Below are 23572 nucleotides of genomic sequence, written 5' to 3'. Positions count from 1 at the left end.
TAATCTAATATATTATGTATTTTAAAATATTTAATATTAAAAAAAATCAATATATATATATACTTCTCTAATTGATAGTATGTTATTAATTATTCATTAATTTAAAAAAGTTGATATTCAATGTAAATAAATTTTAAGATGATAAATAAACTTTAATTACAATTTATTGCTCTAAATAAATTTTGTATTATTTTAAATTACGATTAATAAATTTATAAATATTTTTATTATTTTAACTAAAATATTTTTTTTAGTATCTTATTTTAGCATGTTAAAGCAAATTTAATCAATAAAGTTCTAAATTAATTATAGATCTTAATAATTATTTCATATAGCTTCAATGTGTTATACATATGCATATTTATGTTTGTTTTTTATTCGAATTTAGGCAAAATAAGTAAGATACTAAGTATTGTCTTTATTATTATTTTTGATTGAATTAATCAAGGATGATTTTTTGTTTGCATATGCATTCTTTTAATGAATTTTTGGTTGTACACAACTATGTGGAGTGAGCTTATCATATGTTATTTTAACAAATTTCGTTGAAGTATATCTTATATATGTTTCTTGTTTGATATTTAATAAGTAATGATATTCTCTTCTATAGCTTTGTATATAAGAAGTTGCAATTGAGCCTCATATGGCTTCTTTTAAATAGGCTCAAAATGTTTATTTTTTCCAACTTCTTTCTTACACTTTCAAGGTGCACAACATTAATAATACTTGTTACAACTTATTAGTTTTTTTTAGATATAAATAAACAATATTATTCATCATATTTATTTTGGCTTTTTTTCAAACATCGAAGTGGTCATACAATTGAATTTCATTATGTAATAAGATACATATATATATATATATATATATATATGAATGAGGTCTTTGTTTAGTTGAACCTTGTTTCACACAAGAAGGTAATTTAGGAACTATATTTCTCTAATATTAAATATTCTAAATCAAAACAAAGCATATATTAGAATTGACAATACTCTACAAATGTAATTTGATTTAATCTTACTAATACTTTTGTATAATCCTTCTTTTTATTGTCTCAATTAAACATAATAACATTATTCATGGAGAATTTATCTTCAACTTCCATTATAGTAATTAAATTTGCCAAGGTCAACAATTCATCTGAAAGTCAACTAAAGTAATTAACATACCTTTGATGTGTTAAACTAAGTTTCAATTTCCCATTTTACTTAATTGCAACTCTTGAAACTCTTAGAAGACTTCAGGTAACTCTTCCCAAATCGTACTTGTATTCCAACTACAATGCCATTTTCATTTGCCTTCTTCTATTATTTGATATTTCAAGGGCAAGGCTATCCAAAAGCAAATACTTCATATACCAGTATCTTGTCTCCCAACTCTGAATGTATGAACCAGAATAACTTTCTAGGTGAGATATCAGAGACCTTACTGGATCAGTTAGTCACATTATCATTTCCTGAATAAAGCAGATGCATTGAGTAGACTCAATTGTTAAAACATGTATCCATGATGGGAGTACAGGTCAATGCCAGGAGTCTAATATTGGTTTAAAACGTTCTGAAGAGAAACGTGGGATTTGCACAAGAGGTTGTAGGTAACTTGTGATTCATAGTGTAGATGTTCTCCGAAAACCTCCACTGATCTCCAGAACATTCTTAACTACAATATCGTGTACGATCCTAACTCATACAGATCAAAGTTCGTAGTTTACTTTGGTGGTAAGTTGACAGAATCCTCAGACTCCAATTCAGAAAACTAAGACAACATTTATGTGGTCAAATGTTGGTCGTTCATGAATCAGGCTGAATCACGCTACTACTAAATTGCACCTCCAACACCATCAACAAAACTCCGACCAATGCGTGGAGACATTTAAGTTCTTAATAGAAACTTCTAAATGTAAAGTGTCGTAATCAGTCAAGCTGAAGGTATGTGCGGAACTTGACCCAACTGCACATCCACCATACACCACTCAATGTCAATAACTGAAATCAGTCTAAAGTAGACATCGTCAACCATTAGAGACTATAAGATTCAAACACTCATTAATCACTTTACGTTGAGCATAAGGAGTACTAACTCAAATTTGCAAAAAACATATATGCCTTGATCTGCCAAATTGATGAGAAGACCAAGTAATTTTTGTTGGTGTAGGAACAAGTGTAAACATTTGATACACGAGCAAACTCATGACGTACAATGAAGTAATAACAGCAAAATGCCTTTCACGTACATGAGAGAGGATAGGGACCCAGTCCCAGCCGCGAGGTTTCTCAGCGCCTGCTCCATATTTGTCAAAATGACGTCGTTTCTGCGCTTTCGTCATCTTGTCTTTCCCAAGGGCACCTTTCTTACCACCACCAACTGCTTGGTGATGCTCGCTATCTGAATGATCCGATTCCTGCAAATAGGTCACAGAAGTGCACTTAGTGAGTGTTGAGGTAACATTTCATAATACAACTCTAACTTGTACTCCAGCGAATCAAACCTTTGTTCGACAGTCAGTATCGACAGTCAGAAACCAGTCAGTTTCTTACAAAGGAAGTCCTAGCGAACAAGATAATTCTAAGTGGATGCAGCGGATAAGAATCAACAGTGCTAATCTGAACTTGCAAATACTTCACTAGTGCTTATGAGCCATATGACCCACATTTTGATTAATGTGTTCATGAATTATTCAAGATTCGCTAACATGACATTGTCCCCAAACCAGGAGAATGAGTTGAGTCAAGGAAGTCAAACGAAAATAAATAACCTGGGTTGTTACGACTGGTTTGAGTCGATAAAAATGAGGAAGTTTCTCTTTTAACCAATCCACCAGGTTGTAGCACATGCTCTCACCTTTCTGTTCCTCTGCCTAGTACATTTCAAATGAATCGATTGTTATCATAGCTGGAATCTTTGGTGTCAGTGAGAGGGAAATGTAGTAAATTAATCATCGTCTCACACAAATGCCTGACAACACATAGTAAGGACTACAATCAAAATTAACTTATAAAACATTACAATTACTAGAATTACAAGGACTACAATAACTAGAATGGCTGCAGACTCGAATAATGAGCGATATACTACATAAGCAAAACAACTTTCTGAGCAAATATCCGATATCTAGAGATCACATGTCAGGAAAGGCCCAACCAGAATATACTGCGCACCTGTTCGTGAAGGCCTTCCAGAATTGCAGCTTTCACAGCCTCCGGGTACTTACTGTTATTTATGTTGCTAAGGTCAAACTTGGGGATTTCATCCGGGTAACCTTTCGGCAGTTGGAACTCAAGGAAAAATGCTGGGGGAGCATCCTCCTCAACATCGGAATCAATCCTAATTCTGAAGCTGTTGTCATTAATCTTACTGTAGCTATCATAGAAAATGGCCTCTAGGGCCATCATTTCCTCCTCTATCACATCCTCCATTGCAGAACAAATCCTCAAAAACTATGCACAATTCTTCACTCTTCTGAATTTTCTCCCTAATTCAAAAAGGCGAGCAGGTTCCACTTCTTCGACTACGGCGATAAACCCCACTGAAACTCCAAAAGAAAGAAGCTAAGATAACGAGCAGCATGCAACCGCCCTCAAATTCAAAAGCGGTTGGTTGAAGAGAGAACGAACTGGCGTCTTAAATATATCTGGTGACCTTGCAGAATTTCCTAATAAAAAACGACGACAGCGTCAGGCGACTCGAGAGACATTCCTGCAACGACGCACCTGCGTTAAGGTACGAAACAAAAATGGATAAAATGGGCAAACTTCTCACAAAAACAAAACCAGGAAAAGAAGATAGGCAAAAGATGCAAACGAAACAACGCTTCTGAAACCATACAACACTTGATCTGGCGGCTGAGGAGGAAGAAAATATACGAACTATCGAAAACGGACAGAACCGGGATCCAGACGCCATGCCTTAAACCATGAATAAGAGCAAAACAACCATAGTACCGAAAAACAGAAAAATTAGAAGACCTCGAGCTTACACTACCTCTAGGGGAAAAACCCAACTCCTACACAATCAAGTTCTCTCTCATCACTTCTTCATCGCAATCCTCCAAAACAGCTCTTGAAAATCCCTCACCCAACAGATGACCTAGTATGAATTCCGCCGAATGAAGGGTGGAGCATCGACAGCGAAAACAGAGACATAGTTACCAAAATTGTGGGACGCGGGGTCAAAATGGCGAGTGATGAATGCAGCAATGCTGCTGCAGTAGGATGGGCGTATGATTCCGTTGCGTAATGCGTCGCCCCCCCCTCTCACTCTCTCCTTGAAAGCCAGACTTCACTGGTGAGGACGCTGCAGGGCTCAAGTAGGCAGAGTCCGGCCCCAGCCCGCTCCCTTTGACCGTGATCAGAACACCCATCACCGTTCTGAAACAGCACGGTTGATAGTGCCAACGGCTGAAAATAACCCACTACAACAAAGGAAGCAAGGCAGCGATATTGTGTAGGAACTCTGATCAGGTGCTCTTTTTGGTGTACTCAGAATTGTCTTTTGTAGACTGTTTGTCATATTTTTAAAGGTTGTAATCTGTCAATGTCTTGGAATGTAATAACGCCTCCGACATAAGTAACATAGTCCTTCACCGACACGACAGGTAATATACCATAAGCTATGTATTGCCGTAATTACGTTTGTGTGACTACGATGACATGCTTTGGATTGTGGTCGAAACGTGAGACTTGAAACCAATTTGCACAATCACGTTGCGGATCGATGACAAATGTTGGGGCACAATCTGCCCATCTTATTGTGTAATTAAGATTGTTTAAGTGAGATTCTGTAATAAAATTTTAGCAAGGTATTGACAATTGAGAATTATGGAATAGTATTTTTTAGGACCGATCGATTTCTCAACGCTCACTTATCGGAAAACATTGAGAAGCATTGTAGGATTTGGTTGCATGGATCATATTGTCTCCGAAGTAGAATCTGTCTATGTTCAAAGTTGTGCAAACATTCAGGAGAATAACCTTCCATAAAAGCAACATGTTTTCACTACGATTCATCGGTAGTGCAAAACAAGAAACGACCATCATTGCCCTGAATAATTCTTCAAAGCGGTGAATGTTGAAACCAGGTGTTGAGTGTACTCACGAAACTGAACTAAAATATACTAGCCGCCTTCTTGAATTTCCACAAGAAAGGTAAAAAGAATACTGCCGACAGGAGAAACCTACATATGAGAACCCTCAGGCTGAAAGAAGCCAACCATATTTACTTAAAACGAACAGCTTTGTGAACAAAATCTTCGCTGTTAAAACTGCTAATACTAACTCGAGTTTACTTTTATTTTAAACAAGAGTTATATACAAGTTTGAGTTTAGTCGTCGAGGTAACAGTTGAGGTAACTCAAGGTTTTTAACCTAATCCTAACAGTGTCGACGTGGACTGATGACTTGGATGAGGACTGGAGGAAAGCAGAAGAGAGCAATGCAAGTTGGATATCACCAACATCTCCACTCAATTTGCACTTGCATTATCACTTTGTGATGGCGCACCATTGTGCAGAGTTGCAAAGTTGGACATCAAAATCAATGATGTGTTGTTGGTAAGTACTTGAATTGAGCTCTTGTTCAGTATTTTGTTATAAAACCATCTTTTGTGCACTGATTTAGGGTTTGCATTGTTGAGTTGTTTTTTGCTTGGCTTTAGCTTCTTGCACTTTCAATATGGTTAGCAATGGTGATCTTCCATCATTTGTATAAATTAGTGTATAGCTCTATTTTATCTTACATTGTATTAGTTCTATTGCAAGAAAATTGTGATAGTGTCACATTCAATTCTATCTTTGAAATAGTAAGTCCTTGTAGTACTAATTCAAGGAAAGTTTTAGAGTCGAGGTTCTCTTTAGAGGTGTCTCCTATTGGATTTTACTCACTTTGTTGTGGGTATTCTATGGAAGTGTTTGTATCATGGCCAGAATGCCAAAATCAAGTTCATGGTTATAAGGACACAAAGTATAAGAAACTCAGTATATAGGAAGAAGCAAAGACATTTCTATAGTATAAGAGTTGAGTCTAATTGTGTAAATAGGCTAGGATTTTCTTTAGTCCAACATTTTCTCTAATTTCTCTAATCAATAAAATTAACAAGTCCCTGGCCAATCCTATTTATACTTTGTTCTACTACCCTCGACGATCTAGAATGTTCCTAGATGATGGACTCCACTTAGATAACCACCTTAAACTAATTTTAGAAGGTTCTATGGTAGGTCCTACTTAAACAACTGCCCTAAATTCTTTCTAGAATGTTCCATGGTAGATCCTATCTAGTCCACTAACCTAACCTCAATTCTAGAAACTTCCATAACTTCTCAAACATAATTCTAACTATCTATTTCTATGTACTAATAATACAAATATCTTATCTATATCCCATTATAGTTAATCCTCCTCTACTAATGCAAAACGTCCTCATTTTGCTCCAGATGGTACCTCCAAATTATTTTTTTAGCAATGAATGAGGTTTTGTGCAGGTTCCCACATTGCATTATAGATGGGATAACCTTTCTAAAGAACTTTGTATTGAAGTTATGGATGTCTACAACCACAACAAAGGTAGCGATATTCCAAAATGTTATCCACTTCATATTCTTGTTGATCATCAACTACAACTAGTGGTGGTGGTCGTGGTTGGTGTCGATTCAAAAAGCGCTTTGGCTCAGTATGAAATTCCTCCAATTACAAAACATAGAAGATTGAATGGACCCAACTATATAGTAGAAGCTTGAGGCAGTATGCGACATCAGAAATCACAACAAAAATATGGAAAGATCCAAGCTATTGAAGTGCTAGTTTATCTATTTGAGTTGATGTAGCTAGTGGCAAGTTGGTGTTGAAAAGTAACACTTGATTATCCTCCCAAAAGGTCTTGTGTTGCTGGTGGTTATCTGCATATTGCTTCTATTGATTTAGTGCAATAAAGAGGCGGTGTTGTGCTTCTTGTAAGGCCATTGTAAATCATTATATAAATTCCTCTATTGTTAGGTTATTGGTGTTGATGGAACAATAGAGAATTATTGGCATAATCGGATGTTGACTAATGTTAAAGAAAAATGGTGAATGACTAGTACTTGCTTGAATACTATTATTATAAGCAAACTCCAAGAACATCAAGTATTCATCCCAATAATTATGATGAACCACTTCAAATGTCCACAACATATCTTCCAAGGTCCAATTTGCACATTCTATTTGTCCATCTATTTGAGAATAGAAGGTTGTAGACATGGCAAATTGTGTACCTAATAGCTTCAATAAGACTTGCCAAAAACTTCTTGTGAAGCATGGATCTTGATTTGAAACAATGATACAAAGTAATCCATGGTGACAAAAGATAATATCAAAGAAGACTCGAGCAAGTATTAGGGCATCAATATCTGAGCGCATTGCAACTAAGTGAAGTTACTTAGAGAATTAATTCATAAAGACAGCAACCGTGATATGATTATGAGGCATCTACGACAAACAAGTAATGAGATTTATAGTCACTTGCTCCTAACATGTCATAGATAGCAAAATCGGTTGCAATAATTTAGAAGACTTTGTGTTGCATGCTTTATTACATTGACATGACTCGTAAGAGTGTACAAAAGCTTAAACATTACGATCCAAACATGTTCAAAACTATATCCTTGAGATCCATTCTAAAATCTTTTCTTGTCTTAAATTTCTAAATATAAGGATGTCATGTTCCTCTTGAAGTATGCGTATCCAAAGTATAGCATTGTCAGATACATAAATTTGCTTCTTAAAATAAAGCAAGCTATTACTAAGATTCTAATCTTAATACTATATATTCTGTACCTTCAAGCAATTACAAACCATCTTGAAATAAGTATCCCAATGCATAGCTTCTTTCTATTTTGTCTCTTTGATTAGATTTGAAATGATACTACTAATGGTAACAACTTCTACCTTCTCTCTCAAATTGTCTTTCAAGTTTGGTCTCCATGATAAGTTGTCTAGCATAGTATGTTATCGCCCTTACTTATAATCAAGTTGGATATCAAAAAGCTGCAATTGTTCTTTACAACGATGATGTTGTCCTTTCATATTTTCTAGATGCAAATTGTATAGCAAGGGTCAATAGACAGTTTGAACAACCATTGGCTTCCGCAACATATAGTATTGCCACACCTTTGTAGCATATATAATTGATAATTGCTCTTGATCACATCCAAAGTAATTCTTCTTTGTCTTTCTAAGCTTGCATGATTTATACACCACATGTTGAAGGCCCCTATCAAAATCTTGTTGAAAAACCACTCCAATAGCAAAATTGGAAGCATCAATATCAAGCATATAAGAAATGTTGGAATCATATGATTGTAATATTGGAGTAGTAATGAATGCCTCCTTCGACCTATTAAATGCACTTTGTTGCTCCATTTCTCTTTCAAATAGAGCATCTATCTTCAATAGATTTATCAATGTAGCAATAATGTATGCAAATTGTCAAACAAAATAATGATAATATCCAACAAGGCCTAATAATGAACAAACTTCAAAAACATCTATGAGGGTGGCTAATCTTCCATCACTTTCACCTTATCTTGCTCCATACGCATGCCTTTAGAGGACACCACATGACTCAAAAAGGTGACTTCTAACTTCTAAAGTTCACATTTTGATTGCTTGCAATAGAAGCAACTATCTTATGATTGGTCCAATACTTCTCGTAGATGTTCCTATCATAGACATACTCATGTAAGCTAGTAATTACATATATAAATAGGTGGAAGTAAATAAAAGTAGGTAAAAGTAAGTTAATTCTATAGTATTTAATATGAAAGCTTCTTAGAAGCTTCATAGACGCTGCTTTAACTTCAAAGGTGTTTTTAATTGTCTTTTTGGATTAAAAACGTGGTCAATAAGTTGGCCATGTGCCACACATGTTGTTAGCTTGAAGATCAAGCTAACTATGTGGCCCACACGTAGAAAAACTTGCCTTGTAAGTCAAGGCATGTGTCCTACAAAGTCAACACATATTGGAGGTCCTATTAAACGTTGCCACGTAGCCCCTAGTTAGATAGTATATATAGAGACAAGAGTGAAGCCTTCTTCACTCTTGTCAACTCCTTTCTTGCTTCCAGTCTAGTTTCAAGGGTCTCTAGTTTTTTTGTCTTTTGGCAATAGCCATTCTAGTTTCTCTTTCAATATACATATTTATTTATTTGTATTTTGTTACCTTTTTTTGAGTGAAGGCTCACTTGTCTGAATTATTTTTTCATCGAGTTCTTGTGCTTGACAAATTGACAAGAGTACACCTATAATATCAGAGCTTTGTCTTATCTTGATTAAGAGTGGATTACCCATTTTTCTTGATAAGATATAAGCATATTAGAAGTTATGGATTACCCTCTTCTAAACTGATATTGTCTTTAGTATTTTCTTTGTTCTCAAGTCCTCTCTTCTGTTTGTCTTGAGCGATATTAGACATCTTCTCTTTTCTAAGTATTATCATGGCTAAACTTGTTGAAATGAAGAATGCCATGGCACAAATGCAAGAGCAACTGAGGGAGTTAATGCTTGCGATTCATCAATTCAATTTACCACCACAAGAGCAACAAGATTGGCAGGAAGTAAAGATATAGAAATAGTTGGAGCTACTTCAACATCTGCACCAAACCATGTCCTTTCTTCTATGGTGGAACGCCCTTCCAGTGTTAGAGAACCAAGAATTGCCCTACCCCAGTAGTTTGATTGCACCAGATCCGAGTTTCGAGGATTTATCAATCAAGTGCAACTTGTGATTGAATTTCAACCCCAAAGGTATCCAACTCAAGGATTGCAAGTTAGATTCATTAGTACGCTTCTTTCAGGTTTAGCACTATCATAGTGTTTATCTTTTCTTGAACGACGAGATCCAATATTGGATAATCTAGAAGCTTTTCTGGTGGAGTTTCGATCCATGTATGGAGAACATGATGCAATTCGTGTTGCAATCAATAAGATCCGTATTTTACGACAAGGCAATCGATCAATAACGTTCTATGCTTCATAATTTTGACAACTTATAAGTGATATCAAGTGGGATGATGCTGCACTTATTAGTCAATTTCTCTACGGATTACAATATGATGTAAAAAAATTAATGCTTAACTTACCTGATTCTCAAACATTGAGTCAAGTAATTGACTTTGCAGTGAAGTGCGATAATCACCTTTTTGAATTTCGATCTGAGAACCGTATAAGTGGACCTCAACATTACTATAATTCAATGGCAACACCAACATCTCTTCAATACATACATTTAGAAGTAAAGTATATGCAAATTGATGCAGTACGTTTCAAACCTCTTACTAAGCAAGAAAAGACTCATTGTCGTCAAGAAGGATTATGTTTATATTATGGAGAATCAAAGCACACTGCTCAACATTGTCCAAAGAAACGACGCAATCACAAAATGAGAAGTATGGCTGTGAAAGAAGACAATATGTCAGAAAATGAGTTTGTCCAGCTACAATAGGGACTGTGTGGTTGGAACCTTGTACAACATCTAGTAAAGGTCTTATTCTCTCCTCGGAGCCCTCTCCTTGTTTTACATTAAATGTTATTTTAGGACCTAAATATTACAAAGCCTCTGCCTTATTACATTCAAGAGCCTCGGTGTATTTCTTAGATGAAGAATTTACTAAAAGACATAGCATATCTTTAGTAAAGAAAACTAAACTTGTTCATATAGAAGTCATAGATGGTCGTCCATTGTCTTCTCGAGATATTACTCACGAAATCCTTCCTATAGAAGTAATAATCAATGGTCATAATAGCTTTGTAGTATTTAATATCATTAGATCTCTCTCTAATCCAGTCATTTTAGATTTATCGTAGTTAGAAAAATACAACCCTCAAATAGATTGGATTTTCCAAATTCTTACTTTTTCTAAAAGTATAATTAATAGTGGATTAATCAAGTAGAGAGTCATAAGTCCAATTCAATTAAACCCGTATTTATAGGTGCAAAAGCTTTCTTACATGCTGCTATGAAAGAATCACCATATATTATTTATGCCATAACTGTTTCTACTCGTGGAAAGACTTCAAGTCGCATTCCAAGCCAATATCAAGAATTTGAAGATGTATTTAAAAAAAAGAATGCAGATACACTCCCAGAACATCGTCCTTATGATTGCTCAATTGACCTTCAAGAAGGAGCACAATCGCCATTCGGACAAATCTATAGTTTATCACAAAATGAATTGACTGAACTCAAGGAATATATTGAAGAAAATCTATCCAAGAATTTCATATGCCATTCTAAATCTCCGGCAGGAACTCCAATTCTATTTCTGAAGAAAAAAGATAGATCATTGTGGATGTGTGTTGATTATCAAGGACTCAACAAGATTATGATCAAGAACAGGTATCCACTACCTTTAATATCTGGACTTCTTGATCAGTTGAATCAAGCTAAGATCTATACAAAAATAGATCTCTGGAGAGCATACAATCTAGTATGCATCAAAGAAGGAGATGAATGGAAGACTGCATTTCAAACTAGGTCTGAACATTTTGAATACAACATCATACCTTTTGGACTTACAAATGCATCAACAACTTTTCAACATCTAATGAATGATGTTTTTCGAGAGTTTTTGGACGATTTTGTGGTCTGTTATCTAGACGACATCTTGATCTATTCTAAGAATCTAGAAGAACATGAACTTCATGTTCGTCCAGTGTTACAAAAATTAAGAGATACAGGACTCTATGCCAAGAAAGAAAAGTGTGTATTCCACACTACTCAAGTCGATTTCTTAGGTTACATCATTTCAAATGATGGACTTATGATGGATCCTAAGAAAATTCAAACTATTATAGATTGGAAGATTCCAAAAATGATAAGAGATGTCCAATGTTTTTTTGGGATTTTCCAACTACTATCGGATCTTCATCAAGAACTTCTCTCGAATTGCAACACTACTTACATGTTTGACTTGTAAAGACAAACTCTAATGGAATCAAGAAGCGAAAGTTACTTTTGAATCTTTGAAGATAGCGTTTGTTTCTGCACCAATCTTGTATCGTGTTGATTTTTTCAAAGCATTCTTTATGGAAACAGATGCATCAGACTTTGCTTTAGGTGCAGTTTTATCACAAATGGGAACAGATGACAAACTTCATCCAGTAGCCTTTCATTCAAGAAAATTCTCAGCAATAGAAATCAATTATGAGATCCATGACAAAGAACTTCTTGCAATTATAGATTCTTTTCAAAAATGGCATCATTATCTAGAAGGCGCTTCCAGTCCAATCACCGTATATACGGATCATAAGAACCTCAAGTATTTTATATCAGCACGCTTATTAAATCGTCGTCAAGCTTGTTGGAGCGTATCTTTATCAAGATTCGAGTTCATCATCACTTATCGGCCAAAAAAACAACAAGGTTTGTCCGATGCCTTGTCTAGATGTTCTTATCTAGTACCAAAAGAAGGAGATGCAGCTTTTGAGCAACAAAGAATGGTCCTCTTGAAGCCAAAGCAATTTCATCTTTGAGCAATAAAATCAACATTGACTGTTGATTTAACTTTTCTTAAGCAAATCCAATTAAGTATGTCTTCAGATCCTCTTCTTCATGATATCAAGAATAATTCTTCTAAATCTCATGATCTTTCTAAATTTGAATTTAAGAACAACCTACTCTATTTCGAAGCATGCCTATATGTTCAAGAAGGAAAAGCACGTTTACGTATTCTTCAAGCTCATCACGACTTCCCAGCAGTAGGACATTTTAGATATAATAAGACTTTGGAGCTGATATCTAGGGATTTTTGGTGGCCTCAAATATGGAAGGCAATCAAAGATTTTGTACAATCATGTGATGTTTGCTTAAGATCAAAAACTCCTCGTCATTGATCTTTTGAACTTCTTCAACCATTACCCATTCAAAAACAACCATGGTCTTTTGTTTCTATGGACTTCATCATGGATCTTCCAATCTCAGGTTCTTATGACTCTATATTCGTGATAGTAGATCGTTTTACCAAGATGCTACATTTTGTATCATGTACAAAATCTATCACAGGTGAAGAAACAGCTAAGCTCTTTCTTGATAATATCTATCGCTATCATGGATTACCCAAGGATATTATTTCAGATAGGGGAATTCAATTTATATCAAGGTTTTGGCGGACTCTTTTCAAGATTCTAAAAATGGATATAAAACTATCTTCGACATTCCATCCTCAAACTGATGGACAAACGGAGCGTGTTAATGAAGTTTTGGAGTAATATTTAAGATGTACCATTAACTACCAACAAGATGATTGGACAACTCTTTTGCCATTGGCAGAGTTTGCTTACAATAACACGATACATTCTTCTACAAAACAAACACCTTTCTTTACTAATTATGGTTATCATCTACGACTTGATACTTTTGACTTTTCAAAAGTTGATAATCTTGCTGCAAAAGATTTGGCGATTCATTTATCAGAGCTACATGCAACGATGAAGGCGCAATTAAAAGAGGCTTAAGAACAACAAAAGGTCAATGCAGATGTCTATCGAAAGGAACAACCACTATTTCTCTTGGGTGATAAGGTATGACTACTTCGTCGCAATATCAAGACCACTAGTCCTTGTGACAAGTTGGACTATCGAAGACTTGGACCATTTTCTATTTCTATACAGATCAATCCAGTTGCATATCGTTTACATCTACCAAAGTCAATAAAAATCCATGCAGTATTCCACGTGTCTCTTCTTGAACCATACAAGACAATGGACATACCAAGAAGATCACAAGCTCCACCTCCTCCTATAGAAGTGGACAATAATGAAGAGTTTGAAGTAGAAGAAGTCTTAGATTGAAGGCGGCGCCAAAATAAATTGGAATATCTTGTCCATTAGTACGGATATGATATTAGTGAACGCACATAGGAGCCAATAAAGAATCTTATAAATACAGCAAAGGCGATAGAGGCTTTTCATCGACAACATCCATCAAAATCAAGATGAAAATCTTCTTTATAAAAGAAACAACATCTAGGCAAGATAACATATTACTTTCAATCCTTGTTTGTAGCTTCTTTGTAGTTGTGGTGCTTATGAGATGGAGAACCAACAACCAACAGATTCGACTCAAGAGCCTTTATTTGTTGACCTACCAGACGAGACATTATAATTATCACAACCTTCAAGACGATGCAATCGAGATGAAGATCTTCAAGAATGACATATTCTTCTTCGAATAGATGGCGAGATACAACGCATTTGGTATCACGATTTGGGAAGAGACTCCCAATGTTTGGTGATTTTGCTAGAGGTAGGAACAACTCCAGATGGTGTTCCAAATGTACTATTCGAAGAAAGCTATGAAGGCCTCAACAATGATCAAATAATTGGGTGGTCTTTTCGCCCTGGTATGGGATACTACTGATGGTTGAAAGGCTCTATCAATCATCTTCGAAGAGAACAAAGACCAGAGTATGTGGCGAATACAATTCGTCACATCATAGATTTCTTCAACATATGATGACTGCTCCTCGTCGAACTCGTGCCTAGAAGGGGGGGATAATGTCACGGACATACTCATGTAAGCTAGTAATTACATATACAAATAGGTGGAAGTAAGTAAAAGTAGATAAAAGTAAGTTAATTCTATAGTATTTAATATGAAAGCTTCTTAGAAGCTTCATAGATGCTGCTTTGACTTCATAGGTGTCTTTAATTGACTTTTTGGATTAAAAATGTCGTCAACAAGTTGGCCATGTGCCATACATGTTGTTAGCTTGAAGATCAAGCTATCTATGTGGCCCACACGTAGAAAAACTTGCCTTGTAAGTCAAGGCATGTGTCCTACAAAGTCAATACATATTGGAGGTCCTATTGAACGTTGCCACGTAGCCCCTAGTTAGATAGTATATATAGAGACAAGAGTGAAGCCTTCTTCACTCTTGTCAACTCCTTTCTTGCTTCCAGTCTAGCTTCAAGGGTCTCTAGTTTTCTTGTCTTTGGTAATAGCCATTCCAGTTTTTCTTTCAATATACATACTTGTTTATATATATTTTGTTACCTTTCTTTGAGTGAAGGCTCACTTGTCTGAATTATTTTTTCATCGACTTCTTGTCCTTGACAGTTACTTATGCTCTTCAAGGATTTTAGTATATACGAGGATATCATCAATAAAGACAATTACATACTTATCCAAAAGGTCCTGAAACAATCAATTCATGTGATCCATGATAGAAGCCGAAATATTCATGAAGCCAAAGAATAAAATTAGCTATTCAAAATATCCATAGCGCATACAAAATGCCATCTTTTCCACATTTTTCTTTTTGCAATAAGTGTCTGCCAATAGTCACTCCAAAGATCTAATTTATTAAAGATGGTTGCACCTTAAAGTTGGTCAAGAAGATCATCTACGTATAGAAGTAGATATGCATTCTTAATAGTCTACTTATTGAGGCCTTGATAGTCAATGCAAAGCTGAAGTCCGCCATCTTTCTTAGGTACAAAGAATATAGGTATTGTCTATGGTGATGTGCTTTTTCAAATGAAGCTTTTCTCTAAAAGTTCATCCAATATTTTCTATAGCTCTTCAAATTCTTTTGGTACTAGGTAATAAATTGGTCGACTTGCCGGTTTGGCTCTAAGCAATAGTTCTATTTGAAAGAGGACACCTCAATGAAGAGGCATGCCACTAGGTAAGTCAATTAAGAAGACATCTCAATATTACCATATGAATTGATTTGTCCATTCTATTCTTTCGGTTGTCTTTTCTACTACTTATGCAAGATTTAGAACCACCATATATATATATATATATATATATATATTGGTTACTTATACTATATTTGTTTATTTAAAAACGTCATTTCTATAAGTAAGTCTTTGGGTGTAAATTATCTTTCTTCTTCACTTGATGTGGAAGTGCAAAGAATCACCTTGCGTCTACCATCTTTAAAGAAGATTGTCCTTGCTATCCAATAAACTTACTTATTTTTCATCTCTAACCATGGCATATCAAGGATAACATCATATCTTAGCTTTATTACCTTGAACATCTCTCTTAAAATGTAGGTGTCAATCAACTTCAAGATTTCTTCTTCACATATCTCACTCAATACATATTTTCAATCATCTACAAGATATACACTTCTTCCTTTGATTTCTTTAGTTTTAATTCTAAATCGGTTGGTAATTTTAGTTGAGATGCAATTTTTTGTAGAGCCTTAATCTATAAGCACTCAACATGGTTGTCTTCTTAGTAGTTCTGTTAGATGCACCAATTGACTCTTTTTATAATTGTCCAAGGCCATGCCATTTGTCTTTGAGAAATAATAGCTATTCCGAGTATTAGCCTTCACTACCTATATTAGGTAGCCTCATTTTCTTACTCTTTCTCTTTATCAAATTGGTGAGTTTTAAGATTGTGAATTTGCCTTATTTTACCAATGCTTGAATTTTGATATTTTGAAGAACCTCCAATTTGATGGCTTGACTACCAATAATAGAAACAAAATTCCTTTTGTACTAGTATTTGTCGTCTTTGTGGTACCAATAGTCTTTATAAGGCATCAATTTTCATTGGTGTTGGTTGTTGTATTATAGTATTAGATAGAGGCATAGGACTTTGTGCTATAAGTCATGCTCCACAATTTCTAAAATCTATAACATTGATCCTCTTTGCAATCCAAATTGCCTCTTCAAATATTTGTAGATCCTTTAGTTCTATCTTTTACTAGACCTCAAGTTTCAAATCTTATAGAAATCAATTCATCATCTATGCCTCCAAAATATTGCCAATTTAAAAATATAGGGATTTAAATCAAGAGACATAATCTTACAATGACTTAGATTGTATAAGATTTGTCAATTAATTACTTGTTATCTTTTCTACATTAATGGGCCAAAATTGATTCTTAAACTCGGTCTCAAACTCCTCCCAATCACAAAATCTACCTTGAACTCCATAACTTGAACTCGATGTTGCAACCAAATGGTTGTTGCATCTCTCAAATATCTAGTTGCATACATAATTACATCAATGATATTTGCCCCAAATAGTTGAAGGTATTGTCGCATGTTGAAGAACCATTGACATACATCTTCTTGTCTTGAAGTTCAAAAGTATGTACTTGACTTATTCAATTTCAGCCTAGTAGATGTCGACTTTCTTATCCTTGAGGTGAGATATGCTCTTACAAAGTAGTTATTTGGCCTAAGAGGTGATGTAATTGAGCTTCTATCTATGATTGCTCTACCATATCTCCCATGTTGTAATTTCTCTGCTAAACTTCATTATTATAATGTCTTTTCATCTCTCCATTGATTTTTCAACAATAGCTTGTGGTAGCCTCAATACGATATCCAGTGTGACTATAAAACTGATCTTGGACTAAAAGATGACTATTGATATACTACCAAATAACAGTCTAATTCTTGCTTTGATACCAATGAAATAAGACCAGTCTATCTCAAGTGTCCAAGACCTTTCTAATCCATAGCAACATAAAATCTTATCACAAAATAGGACAAACTTGACTAAAATAAAATTGAAAAAAATTAATAGAATGGGACACAGAAGACATAATTGAATAACCAAAATTAGAACAAAACAAAACAAAATAGGAAGATACAAAATTCAATTGTATTAAGAAAAAAGATCCAAAGCCATACTTGACCAAATGCCCCAAAAGGCCCTAACTAGTCCTATTAATACTTTGTTTTACTACTGTGGACTTTCTAAAATATTTTTAGATGATGGACCCTACTTAAATAATTGCCTTAAATTTCTTTTTATAAGGTTCTATGATAGGCCCTACTTAAATAACCACCCTAAGCCTTTTCTAGAAGGTTTTATGGTAGACCTCACCTAAGTAATTGCACTAAATTCTTTTTAGAATGTTCCATGGTGGATCCTACCTAGTCCACTAACCTAACTTTAATTCTAGAAACTTCCATAACTTCTCAAACATGGTTCTAACTATCTATTCTTATGTGCAAATAATACAAATATCTTATCTATATTCTATTACACTATCAATATCAAATTACAAGTTAAGGTCAGGACATACAAAATGTTATGTAAGTTTATTGCTCCTAAACTTGAAGTTATATTGGTGGATTCAACAACTTCAATCATGTAGGACTTTCTATTTGATGTTTTCATCAATTTATTAGAGGTTCGTCTTTGTACTTGCTCAAAATTTGAGGTTTTTCCTATAAAATGGTTGCTTGCTTGAGAGTTGACATATCAATTGCAGTTTTGATAGTCAACAAAGTTTGTATTGGTAATTTCTTCATAATATCTCTCACAAGTGTTTTCTTCCATGTAATTGATATTTGAGTGTTTGTATTAGTTTTGTGGATAATTACATACAATATAATTTGGCCTCCTTTACATGTAGCACAAGAATGATCTTGAGTTGCAATACTATGAAGATTCCAAAGATGGAATAGAGACAAATTATATTCTTGCACTTAAGTGATTGATGGTCCTCTTAATCAATAGTTGTTTGCTATAAAAGATTTGAATGTTCTAAATTATTGTCGTGTATTTCATATGAAGTTTTTTTTTTCTTTAACCTTTACCTCTTCATGCAAAGTAATATCATCTTGAATTTTTAAAATAGGTACATTGAAACTGAATAGCCAATGTTTCTTTTTGCCTTAGTTTTTGATCTCTTCGTGCCATTCTATAAGTTTCTATCAATAGCTTATCCACAACATCTTCAAATATGGCTTGATCTATATAGATGATGCCTTGGATCTTTATTTCATAGCTCTATAGTACACCATTGATGACAATGTTGATTAAAGTCTTGTCTACAATGACTTTATCAAAGGCCTTCTATTGATTCTTCATATTTATGGTCTCCATGAGATAAGTATTCATATCTCTTCCTTCTTTTATTGACATTCTATTCAAATTATTTATTAGAAGCATGATTTGTGGTTGATTTCATATATTAAATATTTTCCCAAGCATATTTCATGTGTCTATTGGATCACTATGTTGTGAAACTATTCCAATCAAGTTATTTGCTACAGATATAATAAGTCTTCATTGAGCTCTATGCTTTTCTTCTATTAGTTGTATCTCTATATAAGATCTTCCTGCTATAAAAATTGAAAAAGAAGTTATTAACCTCTTGGTTTTTACTATGTTCCATAAATTCTCTTGTTTTAGAATAGTTAACATCTTAACCTTCCAAACATAGTAATTCTAAACTCCTAACATGTTGGATTCTCCTAATTTACAACTTAACGTTTTTTTTTTTAGTTTCAACTATCTCTTTAAGATTAATCCTATTACCATGTTGCTAATACAAATTCAAGAGAATTTACTTTAATTTTGAACAAGAATTATATAAAAGTTTGACTTTACTCATTGTGGTAACTTCACAATTGAGATAACTCTAGATTTCTTTACCTAACCCAACTTCTACATGGACTTCATGACATAGAATGCATGTTGACTTGTATGAGGATCAAATGTTAATAGAATACAAGGGCTCATGTTGGATATCACCAACAAAAACTCCTAGCACTCCATTCAAGATCATCTAACTATTCAATAGGGCTGCCATCACTAAACACAGATACAAAGTAAGAATGTGCTAAACTTGCAGAGGAGGCATGCAATTAGAGCACAAATTGACTAAGTCAGCCAAAGTGATTCTTGGAGCTAGATGCCAGAAACAATAACATTCCTATGGTAATTCTTTAGTAAGACTACCACATGAGTTTTTCTTCTTTTCGGCGGCAGCCTTCGTGATTCTGGCACCAGTGGGGTCCTTTTTTTCTACAGCCTTAATCACACCCACGGCCACCGTCTGCCTCGAATCATGTCATGCACAACAAATCGTCCCTGTGGGAGATAATCCGAGAATGTCTCCAAAGTCATGGGCTTGGAGGGGACCATCTTCACAAACTCTGCGTCTCCGTTCCTCAGAAACTAGGTTCCTTCTCCAGCTCTTTGTCAGACCGCCTATCCACCTTGATCAAGATCTCGGCAGACTTCGCTGCAATGTGGGAAGTGTGGCAATCGTGCACTGGGGCGTAACCATTATCAATCTGCACCAGATGGTTCATTATCATCACTTGAGAGGTGAAATTGGCAGTCCCTCGGGCGGAAACATTCTTTGAAACGGACGCGAAGTATCCTCTCTTCGTTGGCTTCAATGTGATGACCGCAACGTTCTTCACATTAAAGCCAACGTTGTCTCCGAGATGAGCTTCTAACATGGACTCGTGGTGCATCTCCATGGGCTTCACCTCAGTTGTGAGTCTAGTGGGAGCAAAACACACCACCATGCCGGGCTTGATAACTCCAGTTTCCACCCGCCCGACAGGCACAGTTCCGATGCCTCCAATCTTGCAGACATCGTAGAGTAGCAAACGGAGGGGCTTGTCCGAGAGCCTCTTGGGCTTGGCAACATTGTCTAGGGCCCCCAACAAGGTTGACCCCTTGGACCACTCGACGTTGGTGGACCTCTCAATCATATTGTCACCCTCGAATGAAGTTATCGCCACGAAGGGGATCTTATCAGGATTGTATCCCACTTTCTTGAGGTATGTGGAAATCTCCTTTCTGATCTCCTCAAACGGGGATTTTCTGTTCTTGGGCGTCTTAGCGTCCACCTGAAATCAAGACGATTGCAAAGAAGGAAATTTAGCCACTAAAGCAGACTCTCAAAGCAAACCTTCTGTCGTTCATGCCCTTAGGAGAAAAAAGTATTACAGCACAACATCAGAAATTGTACTACATGTGACTTAGATCCTACGCAACAATGTGGGAATGAATACCTTGTTACAGCAGCAGATCATCTGCTTCACTCCCAGAGTGTAAGCCAAGAGAGCGTGCTGACGAGTCTGTCCATCCTTCCAAATTCCTGCCTCGAATTCTCCGGTAGTAGAGTCAATAATCAACACAATCCATCTGTGAAGTTCCGGTGACCATATTCTTGATGAAATTACGATGCCCAGGGTACTTCACAGTCTCAAATTTCCACAGAGCAATATAAATTAAGATACCACGCTCGCGCTCGGCTTTCAACTTGTCCAACACCTACGCATATTTGAACGAGCGCTTGTTCATCTCTGCGTCTTCCTTCTCAAAACTCTCGATCATGCGCTTGTCAATTCCTCCCAACTTGTAAATGAGATGCCCCGTAGTGGTGGACTTACGAGAGTCGACATGTCCAATGACCACTATGTTGATGTGGACCTTCTCCTTACCCATGTTGAACGATCGGATCACTATTTAGCAAATAGTCGGAGGAAAAAACTAACTTCCAAAAAATAAACCTCGGCAAAACCTCTGCACAGCATGATAGAATAATGAGTAAATCTTTTCAAAGAGGAGAACTAAGGATTTTGAAGGTGGGACACTAATAAAGGATTAGGCATCACTTCACGGGACGAGAAAATTTGCACATCAACACGACATGATTAAATTTCTAAACTCTCGGCTAAATGAGGAAAGACTACGTCAACAAACTCTTATTATCTTTACAGCACAAGGGAAACTTTCATCGACACCCTATGACAGCAGATTGCTCGACCAGGACACAGTAACGATTGGCTTGGAACCAGTAGAATCCAAAACACATCACACCAACGTCACGGAGACACAAAGGTCGTAGAAGGAGGAACCAACCGTAACGCAGGAGACCGGGGTGAGGAATGCTGACGAAGAGAGCGGCAGCAATTACTCTCACTGAGAGAGTATCCAATACTAGTGAGATCACTGTGCCACTGCTTCTCGGAAGACTGCTTTGTCGCTACAGCTATATACTCAAAACCCCTAAGAAAAACTAACCTTCCGTGCGCATGCCCCAACCATATGGGAAAAGTTCATGGAACCTACTTTGAACATGAAGAACGTAACATAAAATCGTTCCACTCCAAACTGAGCTCGTGCCGTGGATACTCATCACATGATGAATGCATGGAAACATTTGCCACTGAGGAGTAAAGTTATCGTGTGAGACGCCGTTTCGTAGTTCATTACCTATGAGGATCGTATCGAACCACTTCCACATTGTCTACTAGAAAGATTTTACCCAAATCTGGTTAAAATAACAATGACGTATCCCCACAATGCATAGCGGGACATGCCCCTAGTCCCCACAATGAGGTGACTGAATGCAGGGAGGAAGACGGCCGTCATGGCACATTCAAAAAGAGTCCAGAATATCAACCATGACAATGAGAGGGGCAAACGAGAAAAGTATCCATGAAACTCGAGATTCAATTGAGCAGATTTGCAATAACTAGCGGACATAAATGTCAACAAGCAGAATTGCACGCTCAAATCCTGGTTCAAGCAGGCATCAATACCTTCATCACTACTGATGTATACATCACACCAATGCAGCCACTTCAATCCCTACAAATACTAAAACTCACCCAACCACTGTCATGGATAAGCATCTCTCGCGCTGTGCAACTGGGTCACCCATAATTCCCTCAAATGAAGAGCACGTTTCAGCACTCGCCTATCCAGACTCTTCACCGTTTCGCGTTCATAATCTCAGCTTTCCGCGCGACACACTTGCCATTTTTTGTGTATATATATATCATAAATTTGCAATTAAAATGAATCACTTTATTTGATACATTGTTTAATGGTTTCTACTCATTTGAAAGTTTTATTTTTCTATTGAGAATTTTAAAATGTTATTTTATAATTATTCTTTAAAAATAATTGTATCAATTCCTCAAAAAAATAAACCTATAACTTAATTTTTAAATAATAGAGATCAACAATTGTGCACATCATGGCACTCTTTTCAAGAATGCAAAAAAGAAACCTTCTAAAATAAAATTTTGAATGCAAAAATGACAATAAGACTTTACTATTAATGCTCCTACATTATTTTTTTATTCGTTCTAAAATCTATGATTCATTTTTCTTAATTTGCAACTGGAATGATATAACAAGAAAAAATTATAAAATTATAAGATTTTGAATTCTAAAAACTAAATTTTTTTTTCAAAAATGAACCTTTCATTTTTTATTCTTTCAAATGTCAAATTGAAAATAAAATAAAATAAATAAAATTGCTAATATTATTTTAAAATAAATAAATTGTATCCAAAAATAATAGTAAAGATTACTTTCACTTGATAACCAACAAAAAAGTAGTTACAAAAATATATTTACACTGATTCTAAAAACATTATGAATAAAACTTATAAAATTTTAACCATAGGATCTTGACTTTGATTTTAAAATATTACAAGGTAAAGACACATAATATAAGCTTTGTGCAATTATACAACCTATGTTAATTACATTGAACGGTCTTTTAGATGTATTTTTCAAAGTAATACATTAAATAATAGACATTATAAGAAAAATTCAAGATTAGTTAAATACAATGTTCAATCTAGTAAATTTTCTTAGTACGTTTTAAATTAATTAATAGAGAATAATAGTACAAGTTATTAGATATATTATCAACTAAAAACAAAGTTTATTTTAGAGAATTGTTATGTGGACACCTCCCTTTTACTGCACAGACACCTTCTTCCACACATTCTCACATATACACAATAATATAATTGTTATTCACACATTGATTTTGTTTTTTGTATTTAGATATTGTGTT

The 23572-nt window shown here is 35.3% G+C and overlaps 1 protein-coding gene and 1 pseudogene across 5 annotated transcripts; both read right to left on the bottom strand.

Annotated features, from left to right (window-relative positions):
* Nucleotides 1-1452: 1452 nt before the first annotated feature.
* On the bottom strand, nt 1453-4263 carry LOC112282019 (uncharacterized). 4 transcript variants are annotated; one of them, XM_090250392.1, is made up of 5 exons: nt 3982-4263; nt 3159-3696; nt 2756-2857; nt 2234-2401; nt 1453-1950 (listed from the first exon to the last, which is right to left on the bottom strand). In XM_090250392.1, exons 2-5 carry the CDS (start codon nt 3414-3416, stop codon nt 1918-1920), a joined length of 561 nt encoding a protein of 186 aa, XP_090106518.1. In that variant the 5' UTR covers nt 3417-3696; nt 3982-4263; the 3' UTR covers nt 1453-1917. The 4 variants fall into 4 exon arrangements, with proteins under 4 accessions (XP_090106518.1, XP_090106519.1, XP_024374894.1 ...); XM_090250393.1 differs by having other exon boundaries at nt 3159-3652; XM_024519126.3 differs by having other exon boundaries at nt 4149-4263.
* A 15306-nt stretch (nt 4264-19569) lies between these two features.
* LOC112282317 (elongation factor 1-alpha-like) lies at nt 19570-21753 on the bottom strand (annotated as a pseudogene). The gene is made up of 3 exons (XR_016502921.1): nt 21616-21753; nt 20763-21276; nt 19570-20597 (listed from the first exon to the last, which is right to left on the bottom strand). The product of XR_016502921.1 is annotated as an elongation factor 1-alpha-like (transcript).
* Nucleotides 21754-23572: the final 1819 nt, after the last annotated feature.

The sequence above is a fragment of the Physcomitrium patens genome, chromosome 5 (assembly GCF_059467195.1).
Source record: "Physcomitrium patens ecotype Gransden chromosome 5, ASM5946719v1, whole genome shotgun sequence".
Lineage (NCBI taxonomy): Eukaryota > Viridiplantae > Streptophyta > Bryopsida > Funariales > Funariaceae > Physcomitrium > Physcomitrium patens.
The sequence above is the reverse complement of the archived record's forward strand: the minus strand, read 5'-3'. Positions and strand labels throughout refer to the sequence as shown.